The sequence below is a fragment of the Carassius auratus genome, chromosome 16, assembly GCF_003368295.1.
Source record: "Carassius auratus strain Wakin chromosome 16, ASM336829v1, whole genome shotgun sequence".
Taxonomy (NCBI): domain Eukaryota; kingdom Metazoa; phylum Chordata; class Actinopteri; order Cypriniformes; family Cyprinidae; genus Carassius; species Carassius auratus.
This window is the reverse complement of record NC_039258.1, coordinates 13,415,911-13,434,668: the sequence shown is the minus strand read 5'-3', so window position 1 is coordinate 13,434,668 and position 18,758 is coordinate 13,415,911. Positions and strand designations below refer to the sequence as shown.

Here is an 18,758-nt window from a genome sequence, read left to right as displayed (position 1 = left end):
CTCGTTTTCACTCAATATCCTGTTAATCTTGAGTACCTATAGAGTAGTAATGCATCCTTCATAACTCTTTAGTTTTATTATATTCATAAGAGAAAAGATAGTCTGTACCGATTTTTCCCGGAAAAACACGACCGGCTGGAGGCGTGACGTGTGGGCGGAGCTAAAGAATCACGAGCGCGAATAGGCTTTTGCGTTGAGAGCATGTGGAAGCTGTGACATTACCGTGAGGGAAAAACCATCATCCAAAACAAACCATGGCTTGCAGTCAGATTCAGCCGTTTATTTATGATCCAGAATGAGATCCCGAGGCTGAAACTGAACGAGAGCAGCAGCAGCAACGACTCGCTCCGAGCGGGGCTCGAACCCGGGTCTCCGGCATGGGAGGGACGCACTAACAAGGAGGCAGAGATATTTTAAGCAGTTTTACTCACCGCCTGCGGTTCCAACACACGATCATGACCCTTTTTCATTGGGATTGCATCATCTTTAAGAAATAAACGATACGCAAATCCGTCGTCAAATTGGGCCTTGTTTGTAACACAAGCATCTTCGAAATGCAGGGAACAAACAAAAACACTTGCACAACTCCGTTGATGCTCTGTAAAAATAAACTCCATCCACTGGTCCCTTAATGCTGTTTTTTTTTTGGTAATCTGTGCAGGGTTGTCTTGCCCTGGCAACCAAAAACACACTCCTTTTGTGACATTTCGCGACGCTCTCGCTCTGATCAGTGAATGCCTGTTGTGCTCTCAGTGCTCTGCTATACGGGAGCTTGCGCTCTTCCGGCAGAAGTGCGTCAGGACCCATATAAGAAAATTCCGCTCCATCTAACGTCACACAGAGCCATACTCGAAAAAAACTTTCCGAAACTTGTGACAAACCGGAAGGAGTATTTTGGGAACAAAATTACTCCTTCAAACGTACAACTTAATTTTTGAAACTTTGTCCATGTTTAGCATGGGAATCCAACTCTTTAACAGTGTAAAAAACTCAGTATGCATGAAATAGCATTTCACCCCCCCTTTAACGTCATTCCCATAGACGCTGTATTAGTAACACCATCGCATTAGCGTTAACTAGTATATATATATATATATATATATATATATATATATATATATATATATATATATATATATATATATATATATATATATACAGTGTAATAATACAGGTAATATAATACAATATAGTACAGTGTTGTAAAAGTACATGCATATTTTTTATTCCGGTCACACTTTATTTTAGGGTTCAATTCTCACTATTAACTAACCATTAACTATAACGTTAGCCTCAATTAACTCCTTATTTGATGCTTACTTATAGTTTATAAGGTAGTTGTTAAGTTTAGGGAATTGGGTAGGATTATGGATGTCATGCATTATATGTACTTTATAAGCACTAATAAATAGCCAATATGTTAATAACAAGCAACTAGTTATCACTGTGAATTGGACCCTATACTAAAGGGCAATTCATACAATACATTTAAACTGAGCTGCTTTAATACCATCTCCAACCTTTCTACCACTACTCTGCTGTTCTTCTTGCTGGGGGAGTCCCAGATTTCCCATAAGCATTAAGGAAATTAAAATATACTTGGGGGTCCCCCGGTTAAAAAAAAGAAAACAAAAAGTAAACCTTAAAATGAAGTTTTGATTGCTGTATTAAACTTAGATCTGTTTATGTTACATGTTTGCTATGTATATTATGTTATGTTACATAATTTTACCTGGGAAATCTGGGACTCCCCCAGCAAGAAGAACAGCAGAGTAGTGGTAGAAAGGTTGGAGTGTTGCTCATTGTAACTAGGAATGCACGATAAATATTGGCTGATATTTAATTTCTTGTCAGTAAAGCCGGATCTGTAATCAGTGGTAAATCTCTGCATGTGCATGATTTCACGTGGAGCAGCATTTACTACAAAGAGCTGTTGTTCATGGACAAGCTGCGCCAAACCACGATCATATTTTGCGCATGTTATGAGCAGCTTGTCAATGAACAATGGCTCTTTGTAGTAAATGCTGCTCCACGTGAAATCACGCACATGTAGAGAATTACCACTGATTACAGAACAGGCTTTACTGACAAGATGCGCATTAAATATCAGCCGATATTTATCGTTCATCCCTAATTGTAACAAATCACACATGATTCTGCCAATCAGAGGCATTCAGATTAGTCATCGCTGAAACCCCAGAGATTTGTTCAGACTGAAACTCACGAATTCCCTCATAATAAAAACGAAGTGCAGATGTGCGTATGATGTAAGTTAGAGATTAATTTATAATACACTGCTTTATTGGTTATAAGAGGAGTTATGAGTGCTTCAATACTAGCTAGACTGACTGTTCTCATTTAGAATGTGTTCTTTCACTGCATGACTCCGTATAATAAAATGCATTTAGAATGCTCCCAAAATTCAAGATATGGGGGCAGTAAATATATTTATATTATTTTATATAGTTGATAAATATCACACGAAGAGTGCCATGTGATTTTGATTTTATACAACAGTTCAATAAACAAGAAGTTAATATTAAAGACTCACGGACCCTTTGACACATTTCGAACACCTCCTAAGAGAAATACTGAAGTATTCTCATTTAAACCTTTTACCATTATTTAACTTCAAGGATGCAGAAAAAGGGAATGAGAAATAATTTTATTTTTAACACTTAACTCCACTGTACTTAGTAGTTAATATTTAGTTTAATTAATTCAGGGGAGCAGAATGAATGGCAGACCTTGGGTTTCTACATTAAGTGCACTATACAATAAAAATAACCACAAATCTGTACTTTTTCCTACAGTATATAGTAATTTCTGAGCATTTTTTTTACAATATAAGTCTGAGATACAAAACATGAAAAGTCCTTTAAAAAAGACACATGAAATAGATGATTTTCCACAAAAGATGAAAGCACCCTTACCTTCACCATATCATGGCCTTCTTTCTCAGTATTGTTGAAATATTAAGATTAAATATGCTCATCTCTCCATTCTTTACAAAGTGTCTATGTGGCATGATCTGTCACCTAGATCACTAGAAGCATGCAGTTATAGACTACAATGGTGGGTGCACACAGTTTTTAATATTAGTATTTTTCTATACAAATAGCATTGCTACTACAGGTGGAGCTAAGTTCTGCATTTTCCTGTTATTAAGAAAAACTATGCATTCAAAGTGAGCTGAATTGCAGTCTTAGAGGAATGCAGAATGAAGATGTAACTGAAAGGCCTATTAAATGAACACAATGAGCACAGTTTCCCTCAATGTCTTGGTGCATTTCCTATTGAAAACAGGAAGTAGGGTGAAAAGGTCTGTGCCATTTTTTTTTTTTTAAACATAACTAATATAGTTTACATCATATAGCAAAACCGCAATTCACAGCCACAGATATAGTTGAACTGATTTGTCATTTTAGAAATAATATAAAACTGTAACATTTCTGTAGTAATATAAGTTACCGTATTTTTTGGACTATAAGTCTCCAGCCGCATGTTTACAGTGTAGACTACAGGAGCACTAAGCAGCATTTCTGGCAGCATAGAGCGCCCTCTCGCAGCTGTAGACGGTAATGTTTTCTATTGGTTCATTTCTCTTGGTTCATGTCAAATTAATTTTGATAAATAAGTCGCGCCTGACTATAAGTCGCAAGACCAGCCAAACTATGAAAAAAAGTTTGACTTATAGTCTGGAAAATACGGTACTGTTAAAACCATTTACATTTTAGTAATTGTGACAACGTGCAGTTTGAAAATTTTGATATTTGGTCTTTATAATATATGGTAAGGTAGCATTCTTGCTCTAGAAAACATTTGATTGGACAAAATTTCTTCAGTGCATTGTACATCATACATTTTTCTTAGCTTGTATTCCGGAAGGGAGCAACTGTACATTTTAAAAGCACATTTTTTATAGATTTTTTTTTTTCTTTTAATCAAACAACACCAAATATTTACGTACTAAAAGATTTATTATTTATTTTCAAAAATTAGAAATTTTTGAATTTGAAAATTAGATTTTTGAATCTTACTGATTTTTGTTCTGGGACTGGATTCATGAAACATTCTTATAAAATAAATAAAATTCTTCTTAATATTAATGTTCTTATCTTTTCTCTTAAAGAGTAAGGCTAGTTCACCTTAGAATGAAAATTAGTGCAAGTTTTACTCACCCTCAAAGCTTCATAGGTGTATATGACTTACCTCTTTCAGATGAATATTACACATTTTCCTTGCTATTCCAAGCTTTAGAAAGGCTGCAGTTGGGTGTTTTTTCAACAGCCCAAAAGTAGTCAAATAAAGCACATCCATCCAAAATTAAAAGTGCCTCACATGGCTCCGGGGGGTGAATAAAGGCTTCCTGTAAGGGATCGATAATTTTTTTTTAAATTATCCACATTTAAAATGTTATAAACACTTTTCTCTCACTACTGCTAACTGTCAGATGTGGAGGCCATTCTGGGTAGGTGATGTAGGATGTATGAACAGCGTATGAGCTGGTGATTAGTGACGAATGGGGAAGCGATGAGGAGAGACAGCTAAACAAACAGTGGTCATGAATTAGAAGTATTAAAAAGGGATTTGTAAAAAAAAAATGTTGAAAGATTTCAATTTAAGCCAAGAGGACACTGGTTTTCTTTACATATCTCGCAGGCAAATGCATGACACATACGTCCGGAACGGCTTGCTCATATGACAGTTGAAAGAAGTGAGAGAAAAGAGTTGTCTTTTTGCTGCATCGATTCGCTACAGGAGGCCTTTATTCAATCCTACACGCATTCACTCTATACAGGGTGCAAACATCAGGGCATTGCTAAGTCAAATGCAATGCTAAGTCGTAAGCAGGCTGGTTGCTAAGGGTGGCTAACTGCACACTGATCCACTCAAGACTAAAAGTCTACATAAACATTTTGGTTTTATTTGATAAATTGCATCGTGCAAAAATTGCATGGAGCACTGAAGATAGCAATGTGCTGAAACATTTGTTTGCTTGTGTACATCAAACATTTCACAATTTAATCAACTTATTTTAGCTACATTTAAATAGACAAATTCAGCTGACTAATAAATAATAATAATAATAATAAAATTAAAAAAAATAACTAAGGACCTACTTCTCTATACGGAGGGAAACACACACTCCACACTAAATATAGAAGATACTATCAATTCACTGCATTGTTGCCCCCTGGGGACTACAAACTCAACACAAACAACGCTAAAAGGTGAAGTGCCCACTAGAAAAACAATTTCCAGTTTCACTGTATTGGGAAAGGTATGAGAAAGTGTGTGTGTGTGAGTCTTCCAGTCCCAGCAGTAATAATCAAGAGGAGTTGAGTAAGACCTGAGGCTATCACGCTGTTTATCTGAGATTAGTACTGCAGTTATCAGAGGTGAAGGACCCATGCATGTAATTCGCCGCTTGACAAATTATGCAGGATGAAAACAACAGCAATGCCATCAACAATACAAATCCACTGCCGAACGAAGAAAACACAGCCAAGGCTGTCACCTTTAATACAGGGGGAATACAGATGAAACCGGAACTGCAGCCTGGAACGTTCACAATTTAGGTGAATTATCATAAATGCACACTGTGCAAAAATTACTTCTGAAATTTGTATGTAAATATATTGAACTGAAATGCATACGCAGGTCCTAAAAGAGCTGTGAGCAGTATTTCAGTGCTGTCTCAAACACAGAGAGCTTCTTGCCAGACACTGAATATTTATGCTTACAGCTGTACAGTTAAATTTATGTAACTTACTTTCTCTTGCTACCAAATTTACTGCTATTACTTCCAGTAAAATGAGTCATGCAAATACAACTTCAGGATATGGATGTTTTTCCACCTCCATGAGCAAAGAGAAAACAAACAAGTCAGCAGTTCACGTTTTACGAGGAAATTCCTCTTTCTTTCCCTCGTACAGCAGTCAAAAAACAGATATGTGACACAAAAGTCAGTGTACATACCTGAATTTTTATAATAAGTCACATGTTTGTGTGGTAAAATACCTCAGTGCCAACAAGTAATGACATTTACAAAAACACTATTCACTTTTAACTAGTTGCTCATTAGCATGAATATTTATTAGTTTATTGAAGGAAAACTCTTCCGTAATCTAAAGTGTTACTGTATTTTTAATTGTCAGTTCATGTTAACAAATTTTCACAAAACAACCTAATTTGTAAAGTATTACCTGACACACTACACTACATTTTATTGAAGAACCATTCAGCATCCGTTAATTTTAATTTAAGGACAAAACTGAATAATCTATATTTTTTGCACTGTTTTTGGTTTTCCAGGTTTAACAGTCATCACATTAACGTCAAAGTACAATAACACATCTCTAATGAGACATTATGTCCTTATCAATTGAGAAAACACTTCACTCAATTATTTACAACAGCATACCTATGACATTTCAAGCTTTGAAATTGTACAGCAGTTGAGAGATGCATTCATGGATGGTGAGTGAATTTTTATGTCGGCTTTGTATGAGTTTCTATAGACACACAGTCTCCAACACAAACACAATCCATTCATGCTTTGAGTGTACATGGACTTAAAGCTCCGTAATGTAACCGATTAAAGCTGCAGCTTTTTCGGCTAAAAATTAACCCGAAATCAATATCTGAGCAAGTACATAACCAGCCAGTGTTCAAAACGATCTCCTTCCTTTAGTCTGATTCCCAACAGTTATCTTATAATAATGTTTTCTAATTTGAGTGTTACGGGTAGGTTTTTGTGAGCAATTCGAGCTGCATCATTACGTCACGTCCGTAAACATAAAGAAGTTGTCACAGCTAGTAGGTTATCGCATGTGAGGATCCTGCAGGTGGTGGATCGTTTTTAGCTTTTTCTCACAGCAGCCAGAATAATTAAATGCATCATTTTGATGGTGGATTGTAATCCATAAAGGGTTATGTGTTTATGAAACAAGTGAATGAAATAAAATAACATTCCAATTATAAATGTGCTTCTGATTACAGATAGCCTGGGATTACAAAGATTTGTATTTGAAAGAAAACCAATTTGAAGGGAGCATAATATGATATTTGGGTTAAAATAATTTCTTTATATTAAATTCGAAGAGAATGACAATTAGAGGTTAGACTGTGCAGAAGCTGAAATCTACACGCTAATACACACACATAATTTAGTTTTTCTTGAGCCATTCAGAGGTGGACTTGGTGGTGTATTTGGGATAATTGTCCTGGTGCATAACCCAAGTGTTCTTGGGCTTGAGGTCGCAAACTGATGTCCGGACATTCTCCTTCAGAATTTTCTGATGGAGTTCAGAATTCATGGTTCCATCAATTATGGCAAGTCATCCAGGTCCTGAAGCTGCAAAGCAGCCACAGACCACCACCATATTTGACTGTTGGTATGATGTTCTTTTTATGAAATGCTGTGTTGGTTTTACGCCAGATGCTTATGACCTCCTGGGTGAATCGTCTTTGAGCTCTTGGGAGTAATTTTGGTAATTTTTCACGACACTGTACGTCACTGGAACTGATGTTTGAAGAGCATATTTTGTAGTGTTGACTATCCTGGAGTTGGACTGGCTATTTAAATGTAGTTTATATAGACACTCCTATTGGTCATTATTTACTCCCCCGAAGCCTATAATACTTTATTCCATTGGTAGTACTCAAAAAAAAAAAAAAAATAATAATAAGAATTTTGCAAACTAAACAGTTTTGGTTGCCATTTACATCTATTGTATGGACATAAAAATACAATGGAAGTCAATGTGAACTTAACCCTTTTGGTTATCAACATTCTTCAAAATACATCTTATGTTCAGCAGATGAAAATAATTGCTATCCCTTTAAATAGCAGTATGGTCTCCAATTTTGTAGTGGTTTATAATATATTTAACTATTTTTTTTTCAAAAGGTTAGGTTGACTAGTTTTAACTATTTGCAATTATGACAAATTTGAGAAGCTAGATTTTCAAGGTAGTTTCTAAACATTGAACACTGCTATTTTTCACAGCCATTTTGTCTGGATTTCTTCCTCTTGCATATTCCTTCTCCTTTGTCTGTTATCTTTCACCCCAACAAATGGTACCAATTATAAAATTCATCTAGCTTTTCTCACTATTTCCTCTTCTCAATCAACCCTCAACTCCACCGCAACTCACATTCTCTCTTTTTTTTCTTTGACTCTCTCTTACTCCCTCCTTAACTTGCGTCTGCGTCCCATACCCATGCTCTTTTGCTAGCACCTTAAAGAACCAATTACAGCAGAGCAGGGCCGAGGTGACTGGCATTAGCAAGATAGTGCTAATTGTAGAGGTTATATTTAGTGCTGGGTCAGAGCTCTCCAAGAGGAGGAGTGCTGATAACGATGCTGGCTGTATGAGATTGCTCGTAGATGACCCTTTGCTGAAAAAAAAAAAAAAAAAAACAGGTGCGGAGGGCAGGGTTTGTTGCGTCTGATCCCAGCCTGCAGCAGCCTGGACCGCTTAGACAGGAGAAGGGGTCCATGAGGGGTTGTTGTGATATGGGGAAGCGTGCTGTGCACAGATCTACCAGAAAACAAGCCATTACAGGCCTCTACTTATCTGTGTGGCTTGGGATATGTGTGTGAGTAAGCTTCACTACAGTGGATAGACAGGAAGTGAATTGTAAAAACACATCTTTATGTGAAAAATACAAATGAAATATCCAGTATAAGTAAATGAAGTAACAAAAACAAATAAACACAAAAAACTTGAATGAATTAATTAATATATATATATTTTTTTTGGCTTTATTAGTATAAATTGCTTAATCATATACGCTAAATACGGCCTAATTACAAATTTGAAGGTTGCTCAATATTTTCAAAAAATGCCATTTTTTACAACTACTGTACATATTATTTAGTCTTAAGAACAAAATGTTGCAACCAAATGATGTGCAGAGTTAGATACAAACCCGATTAGTAGTCACTAAGAAAATTCAGATGCGATAAACATTTTATTTTTAATGAACAGCTGTTAATACATCTGTTCAGACCAACATAACATTCACATGCTGTCAGTGTGACAGATTTATTTATTTTTATGATTTATTTATTTTTTAAGAGCTTTTTGGTGTTTTTCCATTGCACTGTGAAAAAGGCCAACCAATAAGATCCATGCATTTGGTAACATGCCCTGAGCTGCTGCTGTTATACAAAAATATGACTTTGTGACACTGCGAAACAGACAATTTTGTAAAGCTATAATAGACAGAATCTGAAACGGCTCTTCTGTCTCTTTACTCTTGTATTTGGTGTTGTCTGATAAAAAACCTCAGCAAATACCAACATCTGAATAGCTTTTGAAAGCATGTAAATACCATTTGCGTTCCTTCCTTCACAATGACAATGTGGCGTCAGAAATGGAAAGTTACACACCGCTGCCTTTGTGTAGCACTATATTTCTGCTCTTCCATAAGTGACACCTACTATCAGAGAGTGAATTTGCACTTAAGCTCAGCCTATATGCCATTTTTTACATTGGAATGAACAGAAATCACATACGAAAACTGAATTTTTCTTGCTGAACATTTGTGCTGGAGTGAACAGGCTTTAAGACCATACATAGCACCGTAAATTAGATATTTATTGGATGGAAAACAAACGTGATGTCCGCACACTAATATTATGTGTTATTACGCTTATTTAACGTGTTAGTTAATGCAGTCAATGTAAATCTCAACCTCTCTAGGACTGCATGTGTACGTAAGTGCGAACCAACGCTCTTTTTTTCCATGGTTCCCCCTCCTTCCCAGGTGCTGAATGTGGAGAGTGTGTGTGAATCTGACTCATCTCCTTACGTAAAAAACAAACACACACAAACGTACACCCACGCACACCTCAGTGTCCATCTCGCCCTATGTTGTGCCGAAGACAGGCATGTGGGTCCAAAACTGTCAACATGAGTAAGGCTATTGGAATCCATTACTCAATAATTCAGCACAGAGAGCTGAAAGCGTCAGGGTGCGACTGGGCATTCACACGGCAGGCTGGGGGGAAAAACAGCCTTGCATGGGCATGAACAGAGAGGCAACAGACAGCAACTTCTGCAGATGAGAGAATGAGTGAGAGGCTGCCCAGTAGCTGGGTAGATAGTGACAGATAAAAACAGGAGGCGACGGGAGGCTTTTATTGATGCCCAAGCATGGAGAGTGGGTGATGTGAGGGCTAGATGGGTGGGATACTAAGTAGATGTGGGCTACAGGGCCGCCACACATGAGTCCATGCTGATAAAAGCAGCAGTATCTGGTGGAAGCCCTTAAAAAAAGGCAGCTGGACGCCCTCCCCCTCCATCAGAGTCACACACAAAGTCAGACAGCGAGATGAGAGCAATAAGGGTCTGGTAATGGAATGAAAACACTCCAAAACAAAACAAGGGCAGCTCTCTGAATGCAGGCCCTTTTCATGTGTGTGGCAGTGTCTGGGTGAAAAGACTGTGTGGGTTTGTGTGTTCTGGTTCAGAGATAGGCTAGAAACCGGAGGGCCGATATATATATCAAAGCGAATGACGTTCAGATGTACTGCACCTTGCTGGTCGAATGGTCTGAGGTCTGTGCCCTTCTGTCCAGTCAGATTGCAGAGGAGAGCCATGGCATTCTGCATCATGCTGCCGACTGTGTTATTCTTGTGCTCCTAAAAAAAGAAAAGAAAAAAGAAAAAGTCTTCAATTAAAATCTCAAAACATCTAAAATCAATACAAAAAATAAATAAATAAAAAACTCTGAAAGCACCACTTTCAAAGCTGTGTGTAAATTAGCTGATATTGCTGTGACTAAGCATAATTAGACTTCTGCACAGTTGGAATTGTTTATTAGTGGATCATACTGATGAGAGGTGTGTTTCATGTTTATAAACAAGTGGTTCACAACCCTCCCCGCTAGGGAGCCTCGGCGAACTTCCAGGCGGGCCCGAATAAGTCTTAATATTATTTAAATGTAGTTATATTATCATAATCATATTTAAAATGATAAAAGAACACTGAAAATAAAGATGTACCATATTAAAAAGACATCGTTTTACATCATGTTTATTTCAAAACGACAGAGAGGTATATCAGGAGGGCCTTTGAATCCAGTGTCAGACAAACAGGGACCTGAAGTCAAAAAAGTTGAGAACCACTGTTCTAAATGATCAGGCCGGGTTAATGACAAATCAAGCAAAACATTTCTCACGGGATGCATTAAAAATATCTTAATTTGTGTTCCGAAGAGGTCTTACGGGTTTGGAATGAGGGTTGACATGAGTAATTAATGACAAAATGTGCCAAATAACTCCGCTTAACTACGGTATTATCACTGAAACACAAGACTTTTTGTTGCTTATACCTGTAATCCAACACAGTAAAACACTTCCAGTAAGAAAAAAAAAAAAAAAACAACAACTGCCTGCTATAAAACTCACAACAGCAAAAAAGTGTAGATCATCAATTCCACTTTTGTGTAACGTCTACTATTTCCAAGAGTAGAGAGTGAACCTAACCAAGAGGGCAGAGGTGCTGTCAGATAGAGAGAGCCAAGCCTCTGCCCTTCTCATCTCTACCCCAGGGCAGACACCCGAGGCTGGGTGAGGCCAACAGGGGGAGCTGGGTAAGACCGGAGGTGTCGGGACGGTGTTGTCTGGCTCTTTTGACTCTAGGGTCAAAGACACTGTCTAATCCTGGAGCGAGCTCAGGTCCAGGGGCCGATTAAAAACATGATAAACAGACAAAGAAGAGCAGAAAGAAGGAGGGAAAAAAAATCGATGGGGGTTTTAATTAGAGGTCTGAGTGAGGCTTGGGAGAGAAAGAGAGATAAAGATGGAGAGAGAGGGGTCTGGCCAACTCTGCTGGCTGACAGACAGATAGAGAAGGGTATGTCTGTCTCAGGGGAATCTCTGAGCCCCTCCACAGGCTGTGCAAGAATTTTCAAGGCCTGGAATCATTACTTTTTCCGCTTTATTTCCGCACGGAGCCTCGGGAGAGGTGGAGTGGAGGGGTCGTGCATTCATCAGGAACCTTCAGTCCATACATAAATATAGCACACACACACACACACACACACATACAAACTGCAGGAGAGACAATGAGGAAGCATTTAATATTGGGTCAGTGCTGAAAATAGCTTGCTTAACAAAACAAGCATTAATGTCACAGAGTGAAACAATCATCCTTAACATCTAACTACACATAGTATCGGATGTTTTACCACTGATTTTACACACCATCATTGTAAGGAGGTCTATAATAATTGCAGAAAAATAACCATTAAGGCCCCTATACACTAAGCGAATTTGAAGCAAGAATTTATGTGACCTCTTTTTGAACAAAAAAAGGTCAAAACAAGGGAGGAACTTTTGCAGTTTGTTTAGAGAGTTTGGAAAAACTTTTAGAGAAATTTCACTTTTGCATGCTGGTAAGCAACTTTAAACTAAAATTAGTCTGGGGCGATCGGCCTATGTTGACATGGAAATCTTCTCAGGTTCATTTCTTTGGTCACACTTTATTTTAGGGTCCAATTCTCACTATTAACTAACCATTAACTATGACTTTTGCCTCAATTAACTCCTTATTTGCTGCTTATTAATAGTTTATAAGGTAGTTGTTAAGTTTAGGGTATTGGGTAGGATTATGGATGTTATGCATTATATGTACTTTATAAGCACTAATAAACAGCCAATATGTTAATAATAGACATGCTAATAAGCAACTAGTTATTAGTGTGAATTGGACCCTATACTAAAGAGTAACCATTTCTTCTGTACAGTCTGTCAAGGTCAGACATCAGTTAAAAAAATTAACGCACTGGAAATCTGCTTTATAGTAGAAAATTAAGTTGTAAATCTAATTGAAAGTGACACTTTTAATGTGTAATACTACAAAAGCAGTCTATTGCATATAAATAAACATGATTCAACTTGATTGCCAAATTGGAGAACTGGTACAAATGTATGCACATTGCTATGATCAGATGCTTCCTTAACCGTTTTATCAACACTGACATTTATGTTGTGTGTTAAATATGTGCAGAGCACATTGGGCATTGTTGAGATGATCTCTAACAGTATATTGCTGCTAGGGTAAAAAAATAAAATAAAAAATACACCAATCCTGATTGACATCCTTTCCCTTAAACCAACTTTTCTCCACTAATGACATATACTGGCATGAGGGCAGGACAACAAGCCCTGTAGAAAATGGAAAATGCCAACAATCCACCCATATCATACATATCACCCTGGAGCCCAAGACCGGTTGCCCACTGAAGCTAAGCAGGGCTGAGCCTGGTCAGTACCTGGATGGGAGACCTCCTGAGAAAACTAGGTTGCTGATGGAAGAGGTGCTAGTGAGGCCAGCAGGGGGTACTCACCCTGTGGTCTGTGTGGGTCCTAGCGCCCCAGTGTAGTGATGGGGACACTATACTGTAAACAAGCACCGTCCTTCGGATGAGACGTTAAACCGAGGTCTTGACTCTCTGTGGTCATTAAAAATCCCAGGATGTCTTTCGAAAAGAGTAGAGGTGTGACCTCGGCATCCTGGCTCAATTCGCCCACTGGCCTCTGACCATCATGGCCTCCTAACAATCCCCGTATCTGCTGATTGGCTTCACCACTCTGTTTCCTCTCCACCAGTAAGCTGGTGTGTGGTGGGCGTTCTGGCGCACTATAGCTGCCGTTGAGGAGATACCCTTGACTATGCAAGCGCTTCGAGTGTCTTTAAAAGCGCATATAAATGTAAGGAATTATTATAACAATCCAATCAATTCCCAATGGACAAAATCGACTATCACTCCCTATTTTTTTTCCTGTGTGGATATCGCAACTGATGGTGCAGATCATGAAGTTGTAGGAACTTGAAACGTGGAGGGATGGCAGTACTCCCACCGCCTACAACGTGACCAAGACTCACCCCAATCGGCCTGATGGGGACGCTACTGCAATCAACAGTCAAAAACTCCTCAACCATCAGTCGCAGCCTCATGTGTTTTATATCATTGGGATCCTTGGCTTATGCTGGACAAAATATATGCCTCAGATTTGCTTGCGAGCCTATAACTACTGAACAGAATGAGATATTTTCGCCAAACTCAGAACACTTAAGTACGAGCTCAATCTGAGGTCAAAGGGAAAAAAATGCCACTTGTTGGCACTGTAGGAAGGGGAAAAAACATGGCCATAACTGTGCAACCATTTGTCATATCAACATTAAAATTGGTGTGCACAGTCTCTGTCTATAGTGTCGCAAGGTCATTTGCGTATCTCAAAAACCATGGACTTCATTGGCCAACAAAGTTTGAGTACCCATTAGACAAGGTTAATGAAGGCCGATTGGAACTAAACTCGGTGGGCCTGTTCGACTCATGGCCCTAAAGGTCTTAGACAAATTTGGCAAGATCACATTTTTCAAGGGCAAAAATGATTGTACAGTAGGTGAAAAACCAAAATGACTACTACCACTGAGTGTACCACTGCCGCAGGGCTACGGCATTAACTTCAAGTCAGTCACTTGTTGAAGTTGTTCACGAAACTATTGCCAGGTGGCACAAAGGGAAAGAATGCAAACTGACAACAATAACATTATAACTATACATTAAAACTTATAAATCATCAGAAAATTTACAGTGAGGGTTAATTCCAAAATGTGGTATAGTCATTTATAGGCTGCAAGGGCGGGAGTGGGACTCATTTTAAGCCCTGGTGTTTCATGACTTAGACTGGCCCACTTTAGTTCAAGACTGACTACAGGCCTATTTAAATAATGTAATTAAAACCTCAGTATATTGTCCTGTCTGAAATAGTGAACTGTTACCTACAGCCTTGTAATTCATTGGATTTTTGATCTCATATCTTCAACAGGTGCCTCTGTCGTAGGAGTCAAAATATATTTAAGTCGTAATTTGACTTGCCAATTAATTTCAGAAATGCAAAAAATAAGGGATAATGATTATTATAAGAAAATAAAGGACAGCTTTGTCATGGTTGTTGTGTTCTAAGGAGGCACGCAACACAGGAGTAGGACAATAACAGTCTTTTATTATAATCTACAAAGCGAACACAAGGCGGAGCTGGCGATTGGAAGTACCGAGGCGGATCAGAGCGCCCAGATGGCACTGACTGAGGGTGAGCTCCTTTTAAGAGGAGGTGGAAGGGAGGGAGGGAATACCAGAGGACAGGAGCTGGGCGGAACCAGTGGAGAATCAGGAGATTCAGGGGTGGACGAAACGAGTGGAGACACAGGATAACTGGGAATTACCTCTCCAAACTAGTCTATTAAGTCAGTTTGAAAAATGTCCAATAGTTCTTCATAATATATCCCAGAAACTGGCTGCAGCTCACCCTTCCCTTCAAGTCCTCGATCTTCCCCAGTACTCCCTTGGGGACGGGCGATGTTGCCAGATCACACACATGGTCAGATCGTGTTAAGTCTCTGGCTCCGGGGTGATGATCGGCTCAGTGGCAGGTGTATGTGCACTGGCTCACGTGTTGCAGCAGGCTCAGGTTCGGGAGTGGGGCTGATGGTGAATGGAGATCTGTTGTTCTCCAGCACCCACTCGGCGAAAGTGGCGAAACCCTCCTTGGGACAGTTTGCTGGCAGGTGTGCCTTACACCGTTTTCTCAGGCTGGTGTCATAGAATATGTAGAGCGAGCGACCCGGGAAGTGCGTAAGGCACGCCAGATTGAAAAAGTCCCTGGTATGGTCCTCCAGTGAACAGTCCTGTTGCTCGAAGCACAGGAACTTAATAGCTGGTAAATCCATTCCGGGAAGTGGAGAAACAAAACAAAAAAGAAAAACGCCACTATATTGTTACTCATTTTGACGGTCTGCTATTCTGTAACAGTTGCTGTGCTCTAAGGAGGCACATGGCGCAGGAGTAGGCCAATAACAGTCTTTTGCTTTTCAATTAACAATGGCTCTGTGTGGTAACAGCTTCTCTATGTGAAATCACAGACCTGATGGAATTGACCGCTGATTAGAGAACTAGATGTGCATTAATCATCGGCCAATATATATCGGTGCACCCCTAATCTTCAGAATATCTTCTTTTATGTTCAACATAAGTAAACAACTCTTAGGAGCTATGTTATTTTAATAATAATTAACATTACATGTTTTCAAGCTGCAATGCATGCTGGGAACTTGATGCAATATAGTTCAAACTGTTTGTTAAGATGACTAAATTTGAAAAGTTAAAAGAACATTTGGATATGTTGTGAAAAAAATAAGTAAGGTTATGACATAACTTTTGATAGCGACATGTTTAGGGTATTTCTGTTCGGTTCACACAAAAAACTCAACTGATTCCAAATGAAAATTATTTGTTCAGGCTACTTTTTTTATTATTTTTATTATTATTATTATTATTTTTATTTTTTTTACAGAGGATGGTAAAACAGCAGTTTCAATATGATATCTGTGATTTGTTGCTAGAACTGATTTATTGATTAAGTAATAGATTCAAATATGATTTTTACTGCCAACTACAATTGCAAAATCTATCAGTGGAGGTTAATGGGGCCACCCTAACCAGGAAAACCTTGACCCCTCATATTGGCTTTGCCTATATCTGACTTTGGAACAGGATCAGCATTACATCCAGCATTTACATCAAATTATTATTCTTACATCTATGCATTAACATGGTAGTTTGTCCCACTGAACAGTGTCCTACAACTAGAAAAACCTCACTAATCTGGCAAATCCTTTTTATTGATTAAATAAAATATTAGCAATTTCAGAATTTTATTTCATATTTTATTTAACTTAGAGGTATGACAAATGGTTTTAAAATTCTCCTCTTGATACACCACAATATAGCGGAAATATTCAGAACACCGTCTTGTCTTTTACTACAGTACATTAAAAACAGCCTCCTCCTTTTATTTCAGCTCCTCAGATTGACAAGAACAGCTAAAAGCTTTCAGTGCACTTTTCTTGCTCAGAAAGTGTGGCTGTGAGTACATCTCGGCTCTCAAGAACATTAATGGTTTCTTTTTTCTGCCCGATCTATACTGGCAGGTCACATTCAACAGAAAGCCATTGCAGTAAAACTGAGGTAAGCAGTGGTGGAGTAATTCATTAAAGTTTTCCCTCAGCGATACCATACAATGACACTACCTGAAAGGGTTCTTTCTTTTTGTAAATTGCTCATGGCTGCCTTGATATTTAAGAGACTCGAGTAAAGAATAAAGACGGTCAAATGAATCACAGGATTTTCATACATTCTTTCAAATAAACTCTGGGTTTTACAGTTTCAAGGAAAAACCGCACACGACTTTCTATTTGACATGCAAGTTTTACAATTGCAAACTGATTCCTAGCATAATCTTGGAAGAGCTGAATGGGCTGGATATATATTAAACAACTCAGCCTTTGTCATCAGTATTACTCTTTTTTTTTCTCTTCTTGAAAGTTTCGACCAATAAGGTGCTTTGGGATTTGGGCTACACCGGGAAGACTCGCCTCAGCACATTAACACAATTCAAATGTTCAGTAAGCGGTAATCCGTTCACTTGTTATAGCAAACAGGCCCAAACCTCTGTGTGGAGGGCAGATTGTGAACTGGCAGGGCAGCAGTATTGAGGGATTGGGATTAAAAGGGATGTGAGGCGGTAGCTAACGTCCCACTAGCTCGCTGAGATGGCCAAATAAGACAGACAAACCCCTCTCTCTCTCCATGTTCATTAGTGATCTCTTGTTCATTAGAGTCCTCGGCTTACTTTCATGTCCTCTCAGGGCTCATGAAGATGAATGGACCGCATCTGAATTACACTGAGACTCACAGACTGGGCTGCTCTTTCATTGGAATGGTTGAAACAAGTTCAGTTTGGCCCATCTATGCCATATTTTTGAGTCTCTTATACTCACCAAGGATGCATTTATTTGATCAAAATGCAAAGTGCAAAAAAATTAATAAATAAATATTACACCTGTAATACTGTGATATATGATTACAATTTAAATGAACAGTTTAGAATTTTAATATATTTTAAAATACAATTATGCAAAGGCAATACCAAATTTTTAGCATTCAAGAAACATATTGAAGTACTGTATGTCAATAGTCTTAACGATGGTGGTGCTGCTTAATATATATATATATATATATATATATATATATATATATATATATATATATATATATAGATAGATAGATAGATAGATAGATAGATAGATAGATAGATAGATAGATAGATAGATAGATAAGATAGATATCTGTATAAATAGAATGACTAAAAACTAAATAACCTCAAACCTTTGAATGGTGTTGTATGTAGAAGCCATTTAAGTAACTAAAGGCTGTGCTGTAGCATGAAAATAGTCACAGCTAAAGGATGCATCCATTCAGCTGTGAATCTTAACTAACATTGACCTTTCGTCATTCACAAGAAAGCATTGGTATTTCATATAGTATTAAAGTGCAATAGTATACATCTCATTTATCACAATACTTGTTCATATCATAACATCCTAGTTTAAAAAAAAAATAATTACACACACACACACACACACCACCACCACCACCACCACCCCCAACAACAACAAAACCTTATCCCAGGTATGGGAACTAGAAACACTAATGCCTGATTTAATAATCACAACTAATGTTCTAGTAAAAGATAATGGGCAGAATTTTATATCAGCACACCGTTACAAAATAGTTAATACATTATCTTCTGAGGCGGAGCTAAAACTGAATGAATTTATTAATATGAAAATATCAAACTTAGAAATTTTTGATGATTTTCTTGCCATATTAAA

At 38.0% G+C, this 18,758-nt stretch overlaps 1 protein-coding gene across 4 annotated transcripts in view; it reads right to left on the bottom strand.

Moving 5' to 3' along the window:
- Positions 1 to 18,758, bottom strand: part of LOC113116192 (serine/threonine-protein kinase ULK4-like) — a 194,820-nt gene that overhangs the window by 56,721 nt on the left and 119,341 nt on the right. For all 4 annotated transcript variants that reach the window (XR_003293986.1, XR_003293988.1, XR_003293987.1 and 1 more), the window contains one exon: positions 10,552 to 10,657. Coding sequence is in view for 1 of the 4 variants with exons in the window: in XM_026284177.1 (XP_026139962.1) it covers positions 10,552 to 10,657 (106 nt within the window). In the remaining 3 variants the exon portion in view is untranslated. The remainder of the gene's footprint in view (positions 1 to 10,551; positions 10,658 to 18,758) is intronic.